The sequence below is a fragment of the Poecilia latipinna genome, unplaced genomic scaffold (genome assembly GCF_001443285.1).
Source record: "Poecilia latipinna isolate Pla-1442-1.1 unplaced genomic scaffold, P_latipinna-1.0 Scaffold825, whole genome shotgun sequence".
In the NCBI taxonomy this organism is placed as follows: Eukaryota; Metazoa; Chordata; class Actinopteri; order Cyprinodontiformes; family Poeciliidae; genus Poecilia; species Poecilia latipinna.
This window is the reverse complement of record NW_015113441.1, coordinates 108491-126902: the sequence shown is the minus strand read 5'-3', so window position 1 is coordinate 126902 and position 18412 is coordinate 108491. Positions and strand designations below refer to the sequence as shown.

The 18412-nt window shown below is 42.0% G+C and overlaps 4 protein-coding genes across 11 annotated transcripts in view; 1 reads left to right on the top strand and 3 right to left on the bottom strand.

Annotated features, from left to right (window-relative positions):
* The window catches only part of celsr1a (cadherin EGF LAG seven-pass G-type receptor 1a), an 86529-nt gene extending 81051 nt beyond the window's left edge, over window positions 1-5478 (bottom strand). For 5 of the 6 annotated variants that reach the window (XM_015047411.1, XM_015047409.1, XM_015047413.1 and 2 more), the window contains exon 1: window positions 1775-5478. In XM_015047411.1, coding sequence (XP_014902897.1) covers window positions 1775-5273 — 3499 coding nt within the window. In that variant the 5' untranslated portion in view covers window positions 5274-5478. The remainder of the gene's footprint in view (window positions 1-1774) is intronic. The other variant, XM_015047415.1, reaches the window with a different exon arrangement.
* A 1865-nt stretch (window positions 5479-7343) lies between these two features.
* trmu (tRNA 5-methylaminomethyl-2-thiouridylate methyltransferase) lies at window positions 7344-11832 on the bottom strand. Of its 2 annotated transcripts, XM_015047404.1 has the most exons (11): window positions 11651-11830; window positions 11320-11485; window positions 11128-11234; window positions 10410-10532; window positions 10104-10276; window positions 9962-10015; window positions 9782-9848; window positions 9596-9696; window positions 9057-9201; window positions 8896-8978; window positions 8566-8807 (listed from the first exon to the last, which is right to left on the bottom strand). In XM_015047404.1, the coding sequence occupies exons 1-11, from the start codon at window positions 11730-11732 to the stop codon at window positions 8658-8660; spliced, it is 1251 nt and encodes a 416-aa protein (XP_014902890.1). In that variant the 5' UTR covers window positions 11733-11830; the 3' UTR covers window positions 8566-8657. The 2 variants fall into 2 exon arrangements, with proteins under 2 accessions (XP_014902891.1, XP_014902890.1); XM_015047405.1 differs by lacking the exon at window positions 8896-8978 and having other exon boundaries at window positions 7344-8807; window positions 11651-11832.
* Window positions 11833-11896: 64 nt separating this feature from the next.
* On the top strand, window positions 11897-15388 carry LOC106956517 (L-threonine ammonia-lyase-like). Of its 2 annotated transcripts, XM_015047407.1 has the most exons (7): window positions 11897-11987; window positions 12441-12618; window positions 12695-12876; window positions 12970-13100; window positions 13261-13409; window positions 13511-13600; window positions 14737-15388. In XM_015047407.1, the coding sequence occupies exons 2-7, from the start codon at window positions 12441-12443 to the stop codon at window positions 14976-14978; spliced, it is 972 nt and encodes a 323-aa protein (XP_014902893.1). In that variant the 5' UTR covers window positions 11897-11987; the 3' UTR covers window positions 14979-15388. The 2 variants fall into 2 exon arrangements, with proteins under 2 accessions (XP_014902893.1, XP_014902892.1); XM_015047406.1 differs by lacking the exon at window positions 11897-11987 and having other exon boundaries at window positions 12419-12618.
* A 321-nt stretch (window positions 15389-15709) lies between these two features.
* tprkb (Tp53rk binding protein) lies at window positions 15710-17523 on the bottom strand. The gene is made up of 4 exons (XM_015047408.1): window positions 17024-17523; window positions 16755-16877; window positions 16342-16518; window positions 15710-16015 (listed from the first exon to the last, which is right to left on the bottom strand). The coding sequence occupies exons 1-4, from the start codon at window positions 17162-17164 to the stop codon at window positions 15929-15931; spliced, it is 528 nt and encodes a 175-aa protein (XP_014902894.1). The 5' UTR covers window positions 17165-17523; the 3' UTR covers window positions 15710-15928.
* Window positions 17524-18412: the final 889 nt, after the last annotated feature.

Below are 18412 nucleotides of genomic sequence, written 5' to 3'. Positions count from 1 at the left end.
AGGGTCTCTAAAGCAGTGACCAAGAAAAGGTCAAAACAATAACCAGGAGGAAACAAAAATGTAATTCTTGACCAAGGTAGCTAGAGGGAACTCAATTCAAAAGATTTCAGAACGCATTTGGTGTCTAGTCTCTTAGAGCTCGTTAAAATCCTGATTGCATACAAGTCCCCTCAGGCTTTCCTCTCCCTGGACACCTGGGTCAAGAGGTCAAAGCATCAAGTAATGGTTACTAAGCCCTTGACATCAGCATGAACCCTAAAAAAATGAACGTTAGGATGTCTCCTTAGTGTCTCCATGCACATCTGTTAAATTGTGCAGAAACACATGCTTCTTTCTGAAGAGGTGATACAGCAAAGGGGTTCAGGCCCCCCACACCCCCCCATAGGGACAATCAAGAGGTCCCTGTTGTCAAGGATACACTGAAGCTCGTCGGCTGGTTATTGACAAGCATGAATCAGGAGGCCCTGAATGAGGGCTATAAAGTTTGTAACCTGTTGAGTAGCTTGCCTAGGATGCTGTGAGGGTCAGCAGCCATAAAGCACTCAGAAAGAGGCCAATCTGCCTTCTTTCCTAAGACAAAAACAAAGTGTGGGTCAATCAGAAAAATTACTGTTAGACAAAAAGAGTGGACCTCGAGTCGAAGTCACAAAATGGTCTATGGGGTCAGTTCATTATTATGCCAATGGTTTTGTCCCAAACCTAGACATAGACAACCAGGAGAAAATATCTGCCAGCACATTTAGAAAATGTGACTGTAAATGTAGGTTTCCCTAATGCACCCTTCTCTGTTTATTATGCGTGTTTCATACACTGGCATTCCTGACCTTAGAAACATGACAGGGTGACACAGTGAGAGAAAGATGAATGAACAACTTTAGTTGTGTTGAATTGTTTGCCTATTTCTGGGCTTGAAGTGCTGTGTGAGAGCAAATCAAGGTGACAGAAGGAGAGTGAGAAAATAGAAGAAAAGAAAAAAAAAGGGATGTTAAAGCAAATCACCTGCCAATGGGTGGCAGGTTAGCTACTCTATGTATCTGCCTTAATGTTAGAGATTTTCTTGCAGAGTGAATCCTGCTGGTTAAAGTGAGAATCCCCATGTACTAGAATCTCACTAATCTTTAACTTTAAAGAACAAAGTCTCCTTCTGTCTTAGAAAAAAAAGATACTTAGAGTAAATTCTTTCTACATGACCTTGCAGGAAGAATGCCTACAGATCAAACCCATGTTCCAGACACTTCTTTCAACTTTAGCTCAACAATCCAGGGACTAAGTGCAAGTATGCAAAGCAAGTCCTTTGTTGCATCTGTGAACATCTTGCCACAAGATGTCCATTAAACTCTCCCCCCCTGCAGTGCTTCTGCAGAAGACCAAAAAATGAGGGGAATAAATCCTTGGCATACTTGAGCTCCTTCTTTCAACACCAAACCACATGAGTGCAACAACAAAGCAGCTCAGCTACAAGAGAGCCCTGATAATAGCACCTTTTTTTATTACCCAAACCAACCACTTGCACACAATGGATTCATCACCCAGAAAGCAGCACAACCGGATCCTGCGCAGAGCCTGCAGCCAACACTTTAACTGATCCTGCACTCAGTGCTGCACCTGAAACATGCCACTACTCCTATTCAACAGAAAATGATGTTTTGGCCCTGCAGAGTTTTTCACGCAACATTTCCATTATTATTTGAAAATACTGACCCAACATGAACCCAACTTTACAAGCAGTGCGTTAAGCAAGAAGTAGAACTGAAGCAATAAGGCATTTACTCACCTGAGACAGAAATGGTCATGGGGGCTTCCAGAGCCCTGTCATTATCCAGATCCCTGCTCAGTCTCAGATCCCCAGTGTCTTCATTCAGCAGTAGCAAATTGAGGTCATTCCCAGATTCAAACTTGTAACGCAGCTTATCCGATACATCTGGATCATGGGCTGGTACCTTTCCAATAATTCCAGTTGGAAAACTGTTGGACTTATTAGTGACATAGTTGTTGAAGATGATCTCAAAGTTCTGCAGCACAGGTACGTTGTCATTCATGTCCTCTAGCTGGATGTGTACAGTAGCCCGGCTCACCAGTGGGGCTGAGGTGGCCTGGACCACGATGATGTATTCTGTTTTGGTCTCGTAATCCAGGTCTGTGAGCGCAATGAGGTCGCCGTTAAAAATGTCAAGCTGAAAAACTTCTGGAATATTTCCTTCTACAATCTGGTATATAATCTGAGCATTGGTGCCCTCGTCTGGGTCGGTGGCAGTGATATGGGCAACAACGGACCCCACTTGGCTGTTTTCCTCCACATAAATAAAAAGATCATCCTTCTCAAACACCGGAGCGTTGTCGTTTATGTCTAGGACTGAAATATTAACAGAAACAACTGCCTTCTGAGGAGGAAACCCTCTATCCACAGCTAACGCCTTCAGGTTGTAGAAAGCAACGTTCTCGCGGTCCAGTTTACGAGCTGTTCGGATTATTCCAGAATATGTTTCAATGGTGAAATCGCCCTCTCCATCATCTCCACCCTGAAAGGTGTAACTCACCCTTCCATTGGAGTCAGAATCTTTGTCTGACGCAAAAATCTGGAGAACACTTGTTTGGATAGGTGCATCTTCAAGTACACTCCCCTTGTATATATCTTTGTTAAAGATGGGAGCATTATCATTAGCATCCTCAATTCTAATCTCCACATAAGTGGTATCAGATTTCTGAGGGACACCATTGTCTCTGGCAATGATGGCTAAAGTGTAGGACGCGTGGTGTTCATAGTCGATCTCCATCTGTGTTGTGATTACACCAGTATCGGGGTCTATCTTAAATTGTGGAACATTATCTTCCATGATATACGTGATCCGTGCGTTCTCCCCCGTGTCATCATCTGTTGCAGTGATCGTAGTCACAGTAGAGCCTATAGGCTTGTCCTCACCAAGAAGCACCTGCAGATTGCCACTGTTCTGAAAAACAGGCCGGTGTGTATTTGCATCCGACACATTGATGAAAATCTGAGCCGTGTCGGAGAGTGTCCCATCGCTCGCCATGACCGTCAGGACGTACTGCCGCTCTTGCTTGTAGTCCAGGGGAAGGGCCAGGGTGATGAAGCCCCCACCACTCTGGCTGGTGATGGAAAAGCGGTTTCTGGTGTTTCCACTGAAGATCTGATAAGTCACCACGCTGTTAATATCCCTGTCCACAGCTGTCACGGTCAGCACACTGGTCCCCACAACGGCATCTTCGTTGATCTTTAAAGAGTACGTCTTTTCAGTAAATGCGGGGATGTTGTCATTCACGTCCAGCACCACGATGCTGACGACGGCTGATGAAGACATAGCAGGCCTCCCATGATCTCTTGCCACAACGCCAAAGGTGTAGAAGTCAGTAGTCTCTCTGTCCAGTTCTTCGCCGACTACAATCAAGCCGGTGCTGTTGTTGATGGTGAACGGGAAACCAGGTGTTGTGTCAGTGAGCCGGTATTCCAGACGAGCGTTTTCTCCTGAATCAAGATCTGTTGCTTGAATGTGAATAACAGAGTGACCGATGGGGACATTTTCCAACACAGTGGCCTGGAAAGGAGTGCTGAAAAACATAGGAGGATTGTCGTTGATGTCCACCACATGCACCACTACTATTCCAGTACTATTCATCAATGGAGGTCTGCCACCATCGTAAGCTTTGATCCCTAGTTTATAATCCTGAATCACCTCATAGTCCAGAGGGTTGATGACAATAATCTCACCCTTTTCGGAGTTTATGTAGAACTGGCCTTTAGTGTTGCCGCTGATGATGCTGTACTGAACTTTGGCGTTATTCCCCTCATCTTTGTCAGTCGCTTCCACTTGTATAACTTTAGTGTTGACAGCTACGTTCTCTGGGACATGTACCTCGTACCGCTTCTCACTAAACTGGGGATAGTTGTCATTTTCATCCTCCACAGTGATGTGAACTGTGGCAGTGGCGGTCAGAGGATGAGGGTCCTTGCCCTGGTCATCAGCCTCAACGATCAGCTTGTACTGGGCACAGGTCTCCCTGTCAGGCCGCTCCCTGATCCTCACCAGGCCATTCCGGGAGTCGATGTCAAACACAGAGTTGGTACGGTCTTCGTTGATGATTTTATAAACCATATTGGCGTTGGAAGGAGCATCGCCATCAGTGGCACGTATGGTCATCACCTCAAAGCCAACCTCCACATTCTCCCTGATGTTTATTTTGTAAGTTTTTTGCTCAAACACCGGCCTGTGGTCATTTTTGTCACTAACTGTGATGGTCAGGATAGAGCTGGTCGATCTTTTTGGGGTGCCGTTGTCAGTTGCAAAAACTAAGAAAACATGTGTGTCCATTAGTTCTCTATCAAGCAGCTGGATGGTCGATACGCTCCCTGTCTTTGGATCCATTTTAAAGTAATTATCAGACCTCTTGTCTTGAGGAGACTTCATGCTGTACTCCAGCCTCCCTGCCTCCCCATCATCTGGATCAGTTGCTTTCAGGGTGATGACATGTGTGTATGGGGGCTCATTCTCGGGGACAGACACCTGATAGGTGGAGATCTGGAACCGCGGACCTGAGTTTACCTGACGCTTCCCCCTGTGGATCAGTTTGCCAGACTTTCTGTGGGTACTTTCATGTTGTGACAGAGTCAAACTCAGCTGCACAGACAGCCTGCTGCCTGGAGAGCCGTGCAGGGTGCAGTGCAAATCCACCTTTTCTTTGTGTTCAAGGCACAAGTCGTTGACCAGGAACAAATCCCCATGCATGAACGCCGCAACAAAGTCATTTCCAACACATTTAGTATTTAAAAGGGTTATACTTTGCGTGGATGCCGGCAAAAGTTTCTTAACATTCAATAACAATTTACCTGCCAGTAAACAGGAAGCTGACTTCACTTTCAAAACGTGTTCAATGTGAATGTCCGGCTCGGTCTTTCTCTTATACTTAATAAAACAGTTCTGTCCGTGGACAAACACGTTAAAATGCGTCAGAGTCGCGTCCCCAGACGTCGAGGAACCTGCTCTGAAATAAACAGGCGCTGGGTTCCTTGGCGTGTGCGCGCACTGAATCCTGCGGGACAGGCGGATCACCCCGCTGCGCTTCCCAACTTGGAAAAGCGTCTGGATGAAGTTGGGCGATAAAGTCCTGTCAATGTTGTACGTCCAACCAGGTCCCAGAGACAGGTTTGCCAAAACGCTCCCGGGCTGTAAAGTCTCCGAAAGGTGCATCTCCAAACATCCCGCAAGCGGCACCGCGAGCAGGACACAGATCCAAATCCAACACATCGCCGGCTCCATGCCCGGATACCTGCCAGATCCCAGTCAGGTTCACAGAAAGCGCTCCAGTAATGGATTAACTCTCCCTCTCCCAACACCGCATTTTACTTTTATCCCTCATTGTGGAGTTTTAACGCAGGAAAAGGCGCTCGGTATCCATGGTGTCAGCGTATCCAGAGCGCGCGGCGGCTGCGTGAAACCACACTGAGTTTAAAATGAGTACAAAATGGCTCCGTGGATCTCCTCCTCCTCTACCTCCCCTCCTCTTCCTCCTCAACTTACTTCCATAAACCTGCTGCGTTCCCCCTCTGGGACGCGTTCCCGAGGGGGGTCTTTACTTTTTCTAATGGAGATTTGCCACTGACAGGATGACCAATGAGCACAAGAGCATTGTTTAAAAAAGAAAAAAAATCCTGTGCGCCGCGTCTTCCGTTCGCGACTTTTGCAGAAGTTTTATGCAGATATAAAAGTGAAAAAGTATCATAATTAAGAAGTTTTCAAAGTGCGGTTCGGGATTGTATCTATCTTCTGAGCCACAGAGCCGGCCCGAAACATAAGCGAACCAAGCAGCACTTAAATTCTCACTGAATACATTTCTCAGAAGTTTATCGAGAGTCAGTTTAGGTTTAAAGAGACTTGCGGGTGGTGTATATAGTCTTCACTAACAAATGTTCACTGACGATAAATATAGACTGCAGTGTGGATACTGCTGGAGTTTACAATCCAAAATTTGCAAACCAAACTGAAGAAACACAAATGTCTGCTTCCTGTATAATTGGATAAATTACATTACAACAGGAGCAAGATTGGAGCAGATCAGACAAAGTCTGGTCAAATCACATCAGTTTCTACATTTCAAATGTGAAAAATGTTTTACATTGTTAAAGATTTTAGGAAATTGATAAATACAATATTTGTAATCATACTGCTAATGAGGTTCACGAGGAATGATTCTGCTTCGACATCACCTGTAACGGTTTTTAAATTTATAGTTTAATCTAATTTATTATACTTTAAGCGTTTAGGTGTTTATAAGAACTGAGAAATATGATAGCAGTAATAATAGTCAAGTTTTAATTTGCTGTGCTTGCTTCTAAATGATGTTTGACACTTCCGAATTCTTATTAAGTTTTATACAATATAAACCTACAGTGGTTGCTATATCACTGGAATACATTGTTGTGATTATGCTAAGTTTGTCTATAACGGGCATTCTGTTTAATTTGATCTGACACTAGAAGTTTAAAATGAAAATTTAATTTTTTAAAAGTTCTGCTTGGTCTTAAAATTTACAATATTGTTGTAATCACACTTAGAAATGTATCAAAACACGAACATTTCATTTCCAAACAACTGATTATCATTTTAGAAAAATATAAGTTTAATAATTTCAAACACAAAAGAGATGACAAAGATATGCAAGTCATGTTAAAACTCACAATCTAGCATTTTTATTTTTAATTTATTGTCTGTTGCTGCGTTGGGGACACATTTTATCCACACTGGTGTTACAAATAAATCCTAAAATAAAACTGACAACTTCCCGTGACAAGAACAGAGGATCAGTGGCGCCACCAAGGGGTGAAAGAGGTCAACGACGCCCCTGTCGAGACGGTCTTATATGCATAATATACATTTTTATCCAGTGATAAAAATGTATATTATATTAAAAGAGAAAAGGACCTGGCACCGCTGGATTAATCATTAATGTTTATATTTTTACACAATTCCCTCCTGGTTCTGCTCTGATGTAAAACCTGGATCACATATTTGAGTCAAAGATTTTTTAAAACAATGGAAACTTATAACTTAATTATTGTTTGTTTTATTCGATTTCTGCAGTTTTGTAAAGCGTCGTTGTGTTTGTTTTTTCACTGACGGATTAATAATAGAACAAAATCTCTAAAATTGCATTAAAATAGAATGCGTTCTTGTTTTGGCAAGTTTCAGTTGGGAATATTGTGTCATAGCCCCCCCTTGTGGTTTGATAGTTTAATGCATACAAAAAGTAGAAGGGAGGGGGGCGGGGAGACAGTTGGTTTCCAAGCAGGATAACTTGCGTCTTCGGAACAGGAACCGCGTTATTCCTTAAACCTTCAGTTTTATTGAATCATTTTTATGAGTTCCGTTTGTTACATCTGTGACATTCCAGAAAGAAACGCTACAATGAAAGTGAGCAGATCACAACTCAAAACAGTCTCATGCCAATTGACTGGAAGTTTTTCTAAAACGCCAAAAACTTATATTAGAGCCAAAAAAAGACAGAAGATTACAGTTTAAATGTATCAGAACATTTAATGCAAACATCCTGATCTGTTTCTCACTTTAAAATCTACAACTGGCATGAAACAGATTCCACCGTTTCACTTGGTACCAAAGAGATGAGGACAAAAAAGGAGAACCTACAGGTGGAAAAACTAAGTACACCCCAAGTTTTAATTGTTTTAAAACACATCCACAGATAATACGTTGAAGCAATAATTTTCTGTCCGATCCTCCCTTTTTCATTACATTTTAGTTTAAGTTTTTTTTTATAAGGTTTATGACTATTGGTTCTGGATTTGTTTCAGATAGTTGCTCTGCTTTACGACCCATTTCAAGTCACATAACTTCACATTATACAACAGCATATAGAGGAGTTCATAATCAACTCAGTGACCGAAAGGCACCGAGGTCCTGTGACTTAAAAAAAAAAAAAAAAATCTCATATCGCCACTCCACCATCACTGTGCTTTATTAGTGGCGCAGTGCTCCCACCAAACAAAATGGCTGCAACCTACCATCTCTAACTTTGATCTCATCTTCCCAGACTCGGACGACGTGACGTTCCGTCAAAGGATGGGACCCGTCTCGCCCTCCAGATCTGGAGGAGGCGTTGCAGCCCACCAGCATCACTAAGCCACCGCCGTGCTTTGCTGCAGGCATGGTGTATCCTTCGACACGGCTGGTCTCCCATGTGAAAATGCTGGACTTTTCCCATCGGCGAATATTTTGCAAAACCTCACTGTTTTGAGTCACGGCTCCTTCTTGATTCTTTTATAAAAATAACTTTACACATTTTTAATACATTTACACAAGATTATACAGTTTCAGAATAAATATAAACTGGACCGTCTGTGTGCTTTTAGAAGTCAGTAGTAGCGTATGGTCTAGAAATCTATTATTTTTCCTCAGTAAACTATCTTATTACAATAAAGTCTTCATTTTGATGTTAGGATACAGAAGATTTATCAAAGCACCCAGCAGCAAAACTTAACCCTTTCCTCCTACTGTTTTATCCTTGTATAACAAACACCGTCGGGACCGAAAGGTTGAGTGAAATCACTATAATCATCTCCTCGTGCTGCCTAATGTACCAGACATGCAGATCCAAGATGGTCGCACTCGGAGCGCTGATCTCTGATCTCAGCCGACTGGATCGGGGATCGGCTCGTCGTTCTGCTGCCGGCTCGCCACTAGCCTTTCGCGTCCCTTCTGCAGCGTGAATTCGCTGGGCCCCAGCTGGGTGATCTTGCCGCTGCCCAGGCATTCGTCGCCTTTGTAGAGAACTGCAAACTGAGGGAGGGACAGAGGCAGCGCCTGGAGTTAAAGACCTATCCTCATGAAATCAACACTGGTGGGGGGAACGTCTTGGACTCGATACCTGTCCGGGTGTCAGCGCTCTGGCCAGCTGAGAGAGAGAAATCCACACCGAACCGTCCATGTTCAGAGTCACGGTGCAGGGAACTGCAGGGGAAGAAGGGTCAGAGTGAATCTGCATCGCTTTGCCGACACCTTCAGTTGCTCAGAGGCGGCCAGACTCACTGAGCGCCATCTGGTGGATGAAGCGGAAGTGGCACTCCATCATCTGGGTCCTGACCAGCTCCGCGGGCGGGTCCGAGGCGATCCAGTGGAAGCGGTCGGTCCGTACCGTGTCACGGAAGAGAGCCGGGTGATTGGTGGTTGGAGCCTGAAGCAGAAGGGGCTTAATATGCGTTTTTGTGGCGATGCACCAATATGAACATTTTGGTCAACATTAATATTGCTGTTGTGACTGATAACCAACATTTACTGGTATTATATTTATGTTAACAGTCAGTCTTGCAACGACTATCGAGTCACCTCTGACTGAAGACTGCTGCTGTGTGACTGTCTCATGACATACTAACTGCTCGATATCCGGGGAGCAGAGACAATATTCCACGGTAACACGTCCTGGATGTCATCAATAGTCGTTAGCAAGAACTGCTAATTCTGTGATACATTTTTCAGCCATATCATCCAGCTGTAGGGCCATCACATAAAATCTGAGTACAATTCTTTAAAACTGAGGTGAAAAAAAAAAAAAAAAATGATGTTCTCACCACAAACACATCACCGGTGACAATGTCTTTATCGACCACAAACCAGGCATCCTTCTGGCCACCTATCTTCGCCCTCTGGCCCAGGGTCAGCGTAAACCAACCTGTAGAAGAACCACAAGCAGGAGATAATAACACTAAGACATTTTTAAACCAAAGGCTTTGCAATAATAGCTATGATAATCAGACCTTTATGCGTTCCTTTCACAGCCCCGTCCTCAATAGACACAAAGTTCCCAGGTTTAGGCTCCAGATACTGACAGGTAGAACAAAACTGTGGCAGATTATCACTTTTTCACCAAAGAGATGTTAGAAATCAGAGACAGAGAACAAAACGAAAGAAGGGAAAAAAAAAGACCTCCGTCTCACCTCTAAAATGAAGTTTTCAAAATTTCTCTCTCCAACGAAGCAAATGCCCATGCTCTGTAAGAACAGAGGTCTTAAGGTTCAGACTGAGTGTAACAAGTAGGGCTCAATGACTTATTGGACACGTCATTTTGTTTTTTTATACCTCTTTCTTTCTTAACACGTGGTGAAACCCTGCTTCAGCAGCCATCTTTTTCACAAACTCCTTGGTGAGTCCGGCGAGTGGGAAGAGGGTCTGCCGTAAGGCGTCCTGCGAAATCTGGCTGAGGAAGAAGGTCTGGTCTTTGGCCAGGTCGGCTCCTTTGCACAGCTTCACGGCTGAAGGGAAGAAATACAGGAGAGGAAAAACAAAACAAAACAAAAAATTACAGTAGAGTTACAGCGGGTTGGATAAGAACAAATGTGCTGGAAAGAGAGATGGGTTGGACTGAAAACGGAGCCGAACGCTTACGGTTTCTGATCTCGAATCGATCCCTGAACAGTGTGGTGGGTCGGGTCGTGTGCAACTGCTGGAAAACTTCCTCATCTTCCTGGGACGTCCTAGCGTAATGACCGGTTGCCATGGCGTCGGCACCTGAAACAAAAGCAAAGTGCACCAGTTTGCGCGCAAAAGCAAAATATCCAGGTTTTCAGCCAATCAGAACAAGGTCTTCGTGAAAACCTATTGGATCATCTATCAGTAAAGAGAAAATGGATCCTCACTGGAGATTTCAGCAGGATATTAGGACGCCATATATAGAATAAAAATGATCTAACATTGCCAAAAACTGCATTGGCTTAATACAAACAAGACAACACTTATCCTTTTAGTTATTATTAAGCATTTACACCGCAACCACAGTGAAAATATAAATTAAACAGAACATAAAACAAACAATAAACTGGACTTTCAAATAATGAGTCTTATCAACATCTTAATTTTATTTGTGATTATGTAAGTAAGAGCACGTGATAGTGAAGAACGTGAAGTTATCATCTCCCTAGTTGATTATTCAAAAAAAAAAAAGACAATTTTTAATAGAATATAGGCATTTTGCAACTGAATGCCTGTATTCTAGTAATTAGCAGGTTTTTATGCTGGTTTTTGATATGCTGCTCACTTATTTGACAGGAGACACATGTTAGAAGCCATAAAGATTCCGAATATGTTATTCTAAAAGCATACATACCTAAAGTGTGGATGGCGTACTTGTGGAAATGGTTGAATTTGATGTGTTTGTTGCAGAGTATATCGGGGTTTGGTGTCCTGCCCTTTTCATATTCCTTCAGCAGGTTGCTGCAAATACATTGGGGACAACTGTAACTCAGGAACATAGGTCGCATTAGCTGCAAATGGTTTCATTTAATGACAAGTGGGGTACCTAAATACGTCGTGCCAGTATTCTTTGACATACGACACCTGGTGGAAGGGGATGTCCAGAGTCTGGCACACTCTGTAGGCGTCGTCACAATCCCTCTCTGTGCTGCAGACTCCACTCTCATCCAGAGAGTCCCAGTTCTTCATGAACACCCCTGTCACATTGTAGCCTTCGAGTGGCAGAGACCCACAACAACTGTCAGCACTTTAAGAAGCACATTTATCAACGACAGACGAATGTCTGCTGAGTTTGCAGCAAGGAAGCAAAACACACGGCTACTTTGGGGTAACTGAGGTGGTGTTTTACACTGTTTAGTTTCCCAAGAATGTCTCACCTCTTCTCTTTAATATGAGAGCTGCCACAGAGCTGTCAACTCCACCCGACATGGCGCACACGACGTGTCTTACAAGCCCCATGTCGTTTCCAACAAATATAAGACTTTATATTTACAACTTTATTCATTTAAAACTTGCGTAACTATAAAAACGCGAGCTAACGCCTTCCAACATGTTCAGGTCCGTCGCGAAATTACGTCCGACTTCTTAGTTCCGGTCAGAACTGGGACAACAGGGACCGGGGGATAAAAAAAAAGAAAAAGAAACACCGTCCAACTTGCATACCTCGAGACATATCATTTGCAGAACGAAATAGCAACTAGTATTAGCAATAAGGTAAGTGTAAAGTATGCTGAACTTACTGCGCAAAGTATTTGCTTATGTTAGGTGTCTTACTTTTCAAAGTGAGATCTGTAAATCAATTTCTGTCTTGGATTCATTGTTTGAAAGTATCCAGAACAAGAAGTTTTTTATATTTCCAACATTTTTTTCGCAACTAATAACAAACCATAAGTTTATAATATAAACTCAACATATCTGTCATAAAATGTAAGATCATTTCAAATGCAGTACAATGATAAAAACATAAGATTTGCTGAAAGCCTTTATGGGAGAGCAGTAATACAATTAATACATTGAATACTTTTTCAAGACACAGAAGTCATATATTTTCAATTCATTCAAATTATTTCTACTTCGTCTTTTAAAGGAAAAGTAAATGGTTAAGGTTAAATAATACCAGGTGGAATTTTTAAAAGTACGTTACACATGTTTTTGTTGGTTCTGCAGATGAGTGACGTGACTACGGACGCCGTCACCCTGGATCTGCTGAGAGAAGCCAGGGAGACGGTGAGGAGCAGCCCCCTGGGTGTCATCAACACCCCCATGATCCCCTGGTGCCAGACCACGCTGCCACTGAGCGTCAGCTGCAACGTCCACATCAAGCTGGAAAACATGCAGAAAACCGGTCAGTGGAGGAGCTGCACTCTCTTGATCCCACATGTCTGAACTCCACCTTGATATTCCTCGTTTCTGATTGACAGGGTCCTTTAAAATCAGAGGAGTGGCCAATCAGTTCTCCAGAAGACCGAGCGGTGGCCATTTTGTGACCATATCAGCGGGGAACTACGGGAAGTCCTTTGCCTACGCCTCGAAACACTACGGCTCCAAGGGGAAGGTGGTTATGCCAGAAACGGCCCCTGAATCCAGGGCCACCCTTATCCAGGTCAGACTGAAAAACAAAGATAAATGAAATGTTGCATCATACCTGACCGTTATAAAGATTGCAAAGGGATGCATTTCTGATTTTACTCCTCAGACTTTTGGGGTGGAAGTAGAACGAGTTCCCACCTCCTCTCTGATGAGTGCGGTGAACCGGTGCGTTCAGGAGGACAACATGACCTTCCTGCACTCCTACGACGACCTGGATCTAATAGCCGGACACGCCAGGTTCTCCTAACTTAAACAAAACATTGACTTTTTTTTCCCCTAACCCTCTACATTTATTTCAATTTAGCAAGAAAATTTCACAGCGTAGCAAACACAGGCAAGGTGGAAGGAAACGGACATCTGGTTTTCATTCCTAAAATGAGAATCTGTGCGTGCGCAGCCTGGGCCTGGAGGTGCTGGAGGCGGTGCCGGACCCGGACGTGGTGGTGGTCTGCTGCGGTGGGGGCGGCCTGCTAGCCGGGGTTGCTGCTGCCATCAAGCTCTCGGGGTGCGACACAACCAGGATCTATGGTGTGGAACCAGAAGGAGGTGAAGTGAAGTTTAAAAATGGCCGCCCAAATGTGGAAACAGATCATCAGCGTAGATCTTGATTATACCAAGTGTGTGTGCGTGCGTGTGTTTGCCACCAGCTTGTACGATGTACCAGAGCTTTATTGAGAAGAAGCCGGTGTGGATGGATACACACAGCATTGCCTCTGGCCTTGCACCTCCTTCTGCAGGTTGGTCCTCCTCTATGCTAGCATCTAGCTACGATTGTGAAAACGTTACCCTTTCCAAAGGTATTCACATCACATGGACTTATCAAGTTTAGCCATTTTACACCCAAAAACTTCTGGCATTTTAAAAAGATTTTATTTTCTAGTCAACCTAAAGTAGTGCATTCTGAACCCCACTGAACTAGATACCTTGAAATAAAATCCATGGTTTTTATTCCATGCAGCCTCTTATAGGCGGAGCGCGCGTGTATATCCAGTCCCACTTTAGTTCAGTGCTCCTAAATAAAATTTGGTCCAACCAGTAGGGTTCAAACATATTTCTCATGTAAAACTCTAGACTTTTCCAGATTTTACCAATTGTTTATTCTCATTATCGGGTGGGTGGATAAATAAAAAGGGAAAAAAGACTGGAAGCAAAGTACCCAAATAGAACTACAGGAGAGAAGGAGGGACAAAAGCGTGAAAATAAAAAACAAAGAAGGAACTGGCACACGAGGAAGTAAAACAGACAGAAGGAAGAAAGAAAAGAGATAAAAGGAAGTTGAGAGAAAAAAAAACAGAAAATGAACAGAAAAAAAAACAGAAAAGGAAGGAAGGAAATAATAAATGGAAGAGGAGAAATGGAATGTAGAAGGGAGAAAGAAATTATGAAATGAAGAAAAGAGAAAAATGCAAATAACATAAGGAAAGAACAGACAAACATAAGAAAAGGAATAAAGAAACTGATATAGCAAAGGAAGGAAGGAACAAGGACGAAGGAGACAAGGGTGGAAGGAACAAAAAGAAGAAAAGACACAAAAAGGGAAAGGAGGAAAGTAGTGAAAAAAGCAAGACCGAAGAATGAAGAAAAAGTGATGCAATGGTGGACAGATGGACGGACAAAATAAAGTAGAAAAGGGCAAAAGGTAAAACAAATCAGGAAGGGCAGAAAGACAGACATCATTTATTTTAGACGACTGGATAAAGATTAAAGCTGGAAATGCAAACATTTTTCCATCTTCCTATTTTCTCCTTCCATGTCTCTAACCAGACCAGGAAAACACTAAGATCCGACTCTAGACTAGGTAGAAACCTTGAGCCAGTCGCCAGACGACGCGTCCGATGTGATGCCGTAACCGCGGCGCTGCTCTGCTCCGCAGGCCGGCTGCCCTTTGAGCTGTGTCGACTCTACGTGGATCAGATCGTCCTGGTGAGCGACGATGAGATCAAGGCGGCCGTCTCCGCCCTCTACCGAGCCGGGCTGGTGGTCGAGCCGTCGGGTTCCGCCGCCTTCGCCGCGCTCGTCAACGACAAGATACCCGACCTGGAGGGGAAGACCGTCGTGTGCATCCTCAGCGGAGGGAACGTCGGGAAAGACGAGCTGGCCAACTTTCCAGACTGAAACGCTCCGATGTGATTTTGGATAAATCTGAAAGCGTTCCTTCACATTTTTTCCCCAATTCAAAAGGGAAATGTTTTGGACTTTTTTTTTTGTCTTTTAACACAAATCTTGGAACTAACACTGAAAACCAGCACCATAAATTTATAGCAGATGTAGTCGATGACAAAATTAACTTGGTTAAAGTTATTACATTGTTAATGAAATTACTTTTTACTGAGTACCAGCACAAATCACTAGTCAAAGACCATTTGAAAGCCACTGAATCTGGAAAAATTAAGAGATTTTTCTAGACATTCGGGCTTCAAGCAAGTTCAAAATACACAGGCAGTAGTTTTTAGCTTTTGTGGAGTAATTCTGTTGCCGAATGCAAAGTCAATAAATGCAAGATTCAAAATAAATCTACAATTTCTGATTTTTTTTTTAACTTTGTTTTGGCTTTCAGAAATGTAAGAGAGCCGGCTCAATTGGTGTGCGTGATCCGGCAGCTATAACCTTTAAATATGGAAGCAGTGGAAAAAAAATAGACAGATGGAAGTAAGTAAAGATCGATAAATTTTTCATTTTGTATATCTAAAGCGAGTCACGTTGAGCTGTATGTACTTATCTTGTCAAATAAACATGAAAGGAAAAAAAACATTCTTAAGGGATGTTATAAAGTTTCAACCAAATGTAACACGACTGTAATCTCAAAACTGTTCAAAAGGAGTAAAGAAAGACCAGAAACAGCATAATTTTTTTTTTACGATTTTCTATTTAAATTTCCCCCCAAACTGGTTCCAGAAAACAGGCTGAAGAACTGAATAAAAACTAGTGAACTGTGACATAATTTACTGAACCCAGGAGAGTACACAGTCATAAACGGTATTGAAAATATAAAAATAATCCTAAATACATTTTTGGGATGAAAAGAACAGATTTTCAATCACGTGCTGCTCTTGTGTCTTCAGGAGCTACATGACGTCTTTTATGGCCATTCTACACACGACGGCATCTAGCAGACTGCCGCATGTCTCCTCCTGAGGCGTGACTTTGTACAGCTGTAATGGAGACAAAAAGGAGCAAATACGATCAGGACATACTGTAGCATTTTCCGGCTAAAATAATAAGCAAGAGCTGCTCTGAAAAAGGTACAATCTCGAGGCCAGCATTACGCACAATAAATCCAAGCCTGTGCATCCAATTTGTGATTAATGCATCATTAAAAGAGCAAAAACACAACTTATGCACCTTTTAAGTGTGTATATAAAGGATTTATAGCTGTAAACGTAATTCATTTGACAGACATGTTCCGATTTATGCTCTAAATCCATTTGGTGAGTCTCTCGTTAAAATACGCTGAGATCCATATATATTAGATCATTACCTTTCTGATCTTTTCCAAGTCAGACAGTGAGGAAACCTGGTCCACTGGAAGCTGCTGACCGTCCACCATGGCCGTGATGTCCGCCACGGCCTGCATCTCGTCTTTGTCATGAACAATCACCACCAGGACCGAGTCGTCTCTGTCGGAGAGCCCAAATCTCTTGAAGGCCTCTGAGATCTGCATTGATAAAGACGTTAAACAAAGACTGAAAAACGATCTAACAGATCTAACAGATTACACTGATTACGTCAGTGTAATCAGCTGATGCTTTACAGACCACTTTTACAACAATGTGCAACATGTGTTGGTCCATAAACTTCTATTGAACTGTATTGATATATGGGGTTGATACGTGACAAAATTTGAACAAGTTCAAGTGACATGGTTTGACATTTTTGTTAAAACGTACGCACTTTGTTTGTCGGTGACAAGCTGAAAATTATTTCCGAGTTGAGACTTCTGGTCTTCATGTTTCCAGTGGAGTGTAAATGAAAAGCTTTATTGGCAGCCACCAGCACTTGGAAAGAATCCACCAGCTGTAAAAGCACACAAAGTTGGATTTTACATCCCAGACACTTCTAGCCCCACACGTATGAACAAAGACGAGACAGTAATCATTTTTCAAATAGCATAAGCTGAATATATTGACAGCATTAAAAACAATAATATAAAAGTGGCTCACCATTGTCGGGTTGATGAGGGCACCATTTATTTTTCCCTCCACCGCTTTCTGTCTCAGTTCTGCTGCATTTTTCACGCTTTTAAAAAGCATCTGCGTCACCCTGGTGTCGGGGTAAAGCTCCAGCGTTTGCGTAAGTTTCATGCTGAAAATTCATATATATGCACGAATTAAACAATTTTTATCCGCTTACCGAAAAGGCACTTCGCTTCTTCACGTTAGACACATGAAGGGGGAACCATAATACAGTAACACAGGTCGGAACAAAATATCGTGAGCAGAACACACCTATGGAATATATTACATAAACATATTTAGTAAAGTCAACAATAAATTACACAACATAAAATGCGTATTGATATTTTTATATAACTGTGTAATTTAAGTGTTTGGTGCCACAAACGTGTAGTAGACGTCGCACTTGCTTAATGCTATGTAGTAACGATTCGTGAGCTCGTCCGCCATATTGTGAGTGGCGACATGAATAAAGAAACACGAGTGTCTTTATAAAAAAAAAAAGGGAAAGTGATTATTTTAATAGAGATTATTTTTAATCATTTTGATAAAAATGAGCACAGTTTTCAAATGAATACCTCGAAACAACAGAAATTCAGTGTGCTTAAAATGCATCCCAACCATATCCACTGGATTCCATTTTGTTACATATTTAAACTGCATGTTACCTAATTTTGAATTTGACATCTATGCCTTTCTAAATATTTTGTATGTATTTATTGGTGTTATAATGTAAGAGTTTTTGCAGATGTATGTGGTAAAGACAATAAATGAATAAAAGAAACAAAATATTGCATATATTGTAGAATTATGTTACCTTTAAAAAAAGGAAAGAAAAACATATATACAGGAATAGTTTTACTGAAAAATATGTTCTTCTAGTTGAATAAGAATATTCTGTATTCAATAAATTGAGAACAATTTCTTGCACTGAATGAAGAATTTTTTTAAAACCAAAACTGACTTACTGACTATAAATATCACTATTACTTTACATTGTTCAAATAGAGATACTGTAGTGGTTTACAAAGCTTTATTATGAAATAAAAAAAATGGATTTGAAACGTTTTGCTTTGTCTGAACTTGAGATTTTGTTTTTGTTATACATTTTATTTTTCCATAATTTTCACACAGATGTATTTTTTGTATATATGCGGTAGCATTAGTATTTTTTACAAGTTAGTCAGATGGTTTAGCCTTTATACCAAATGTTATTTTACTTTTACTGTAGTCAGTCTTTGAATAATTACTTTTTACGTTGGTTTATACCGAAGTTATACCATTCTAATTTTACGTAGAATAGCGCTGTATCCACTCACAATGTGGCGTCGACGTTGAGCTAAGAGCAAGGTAGTAGGAACCACTGGTTGTAGAAGT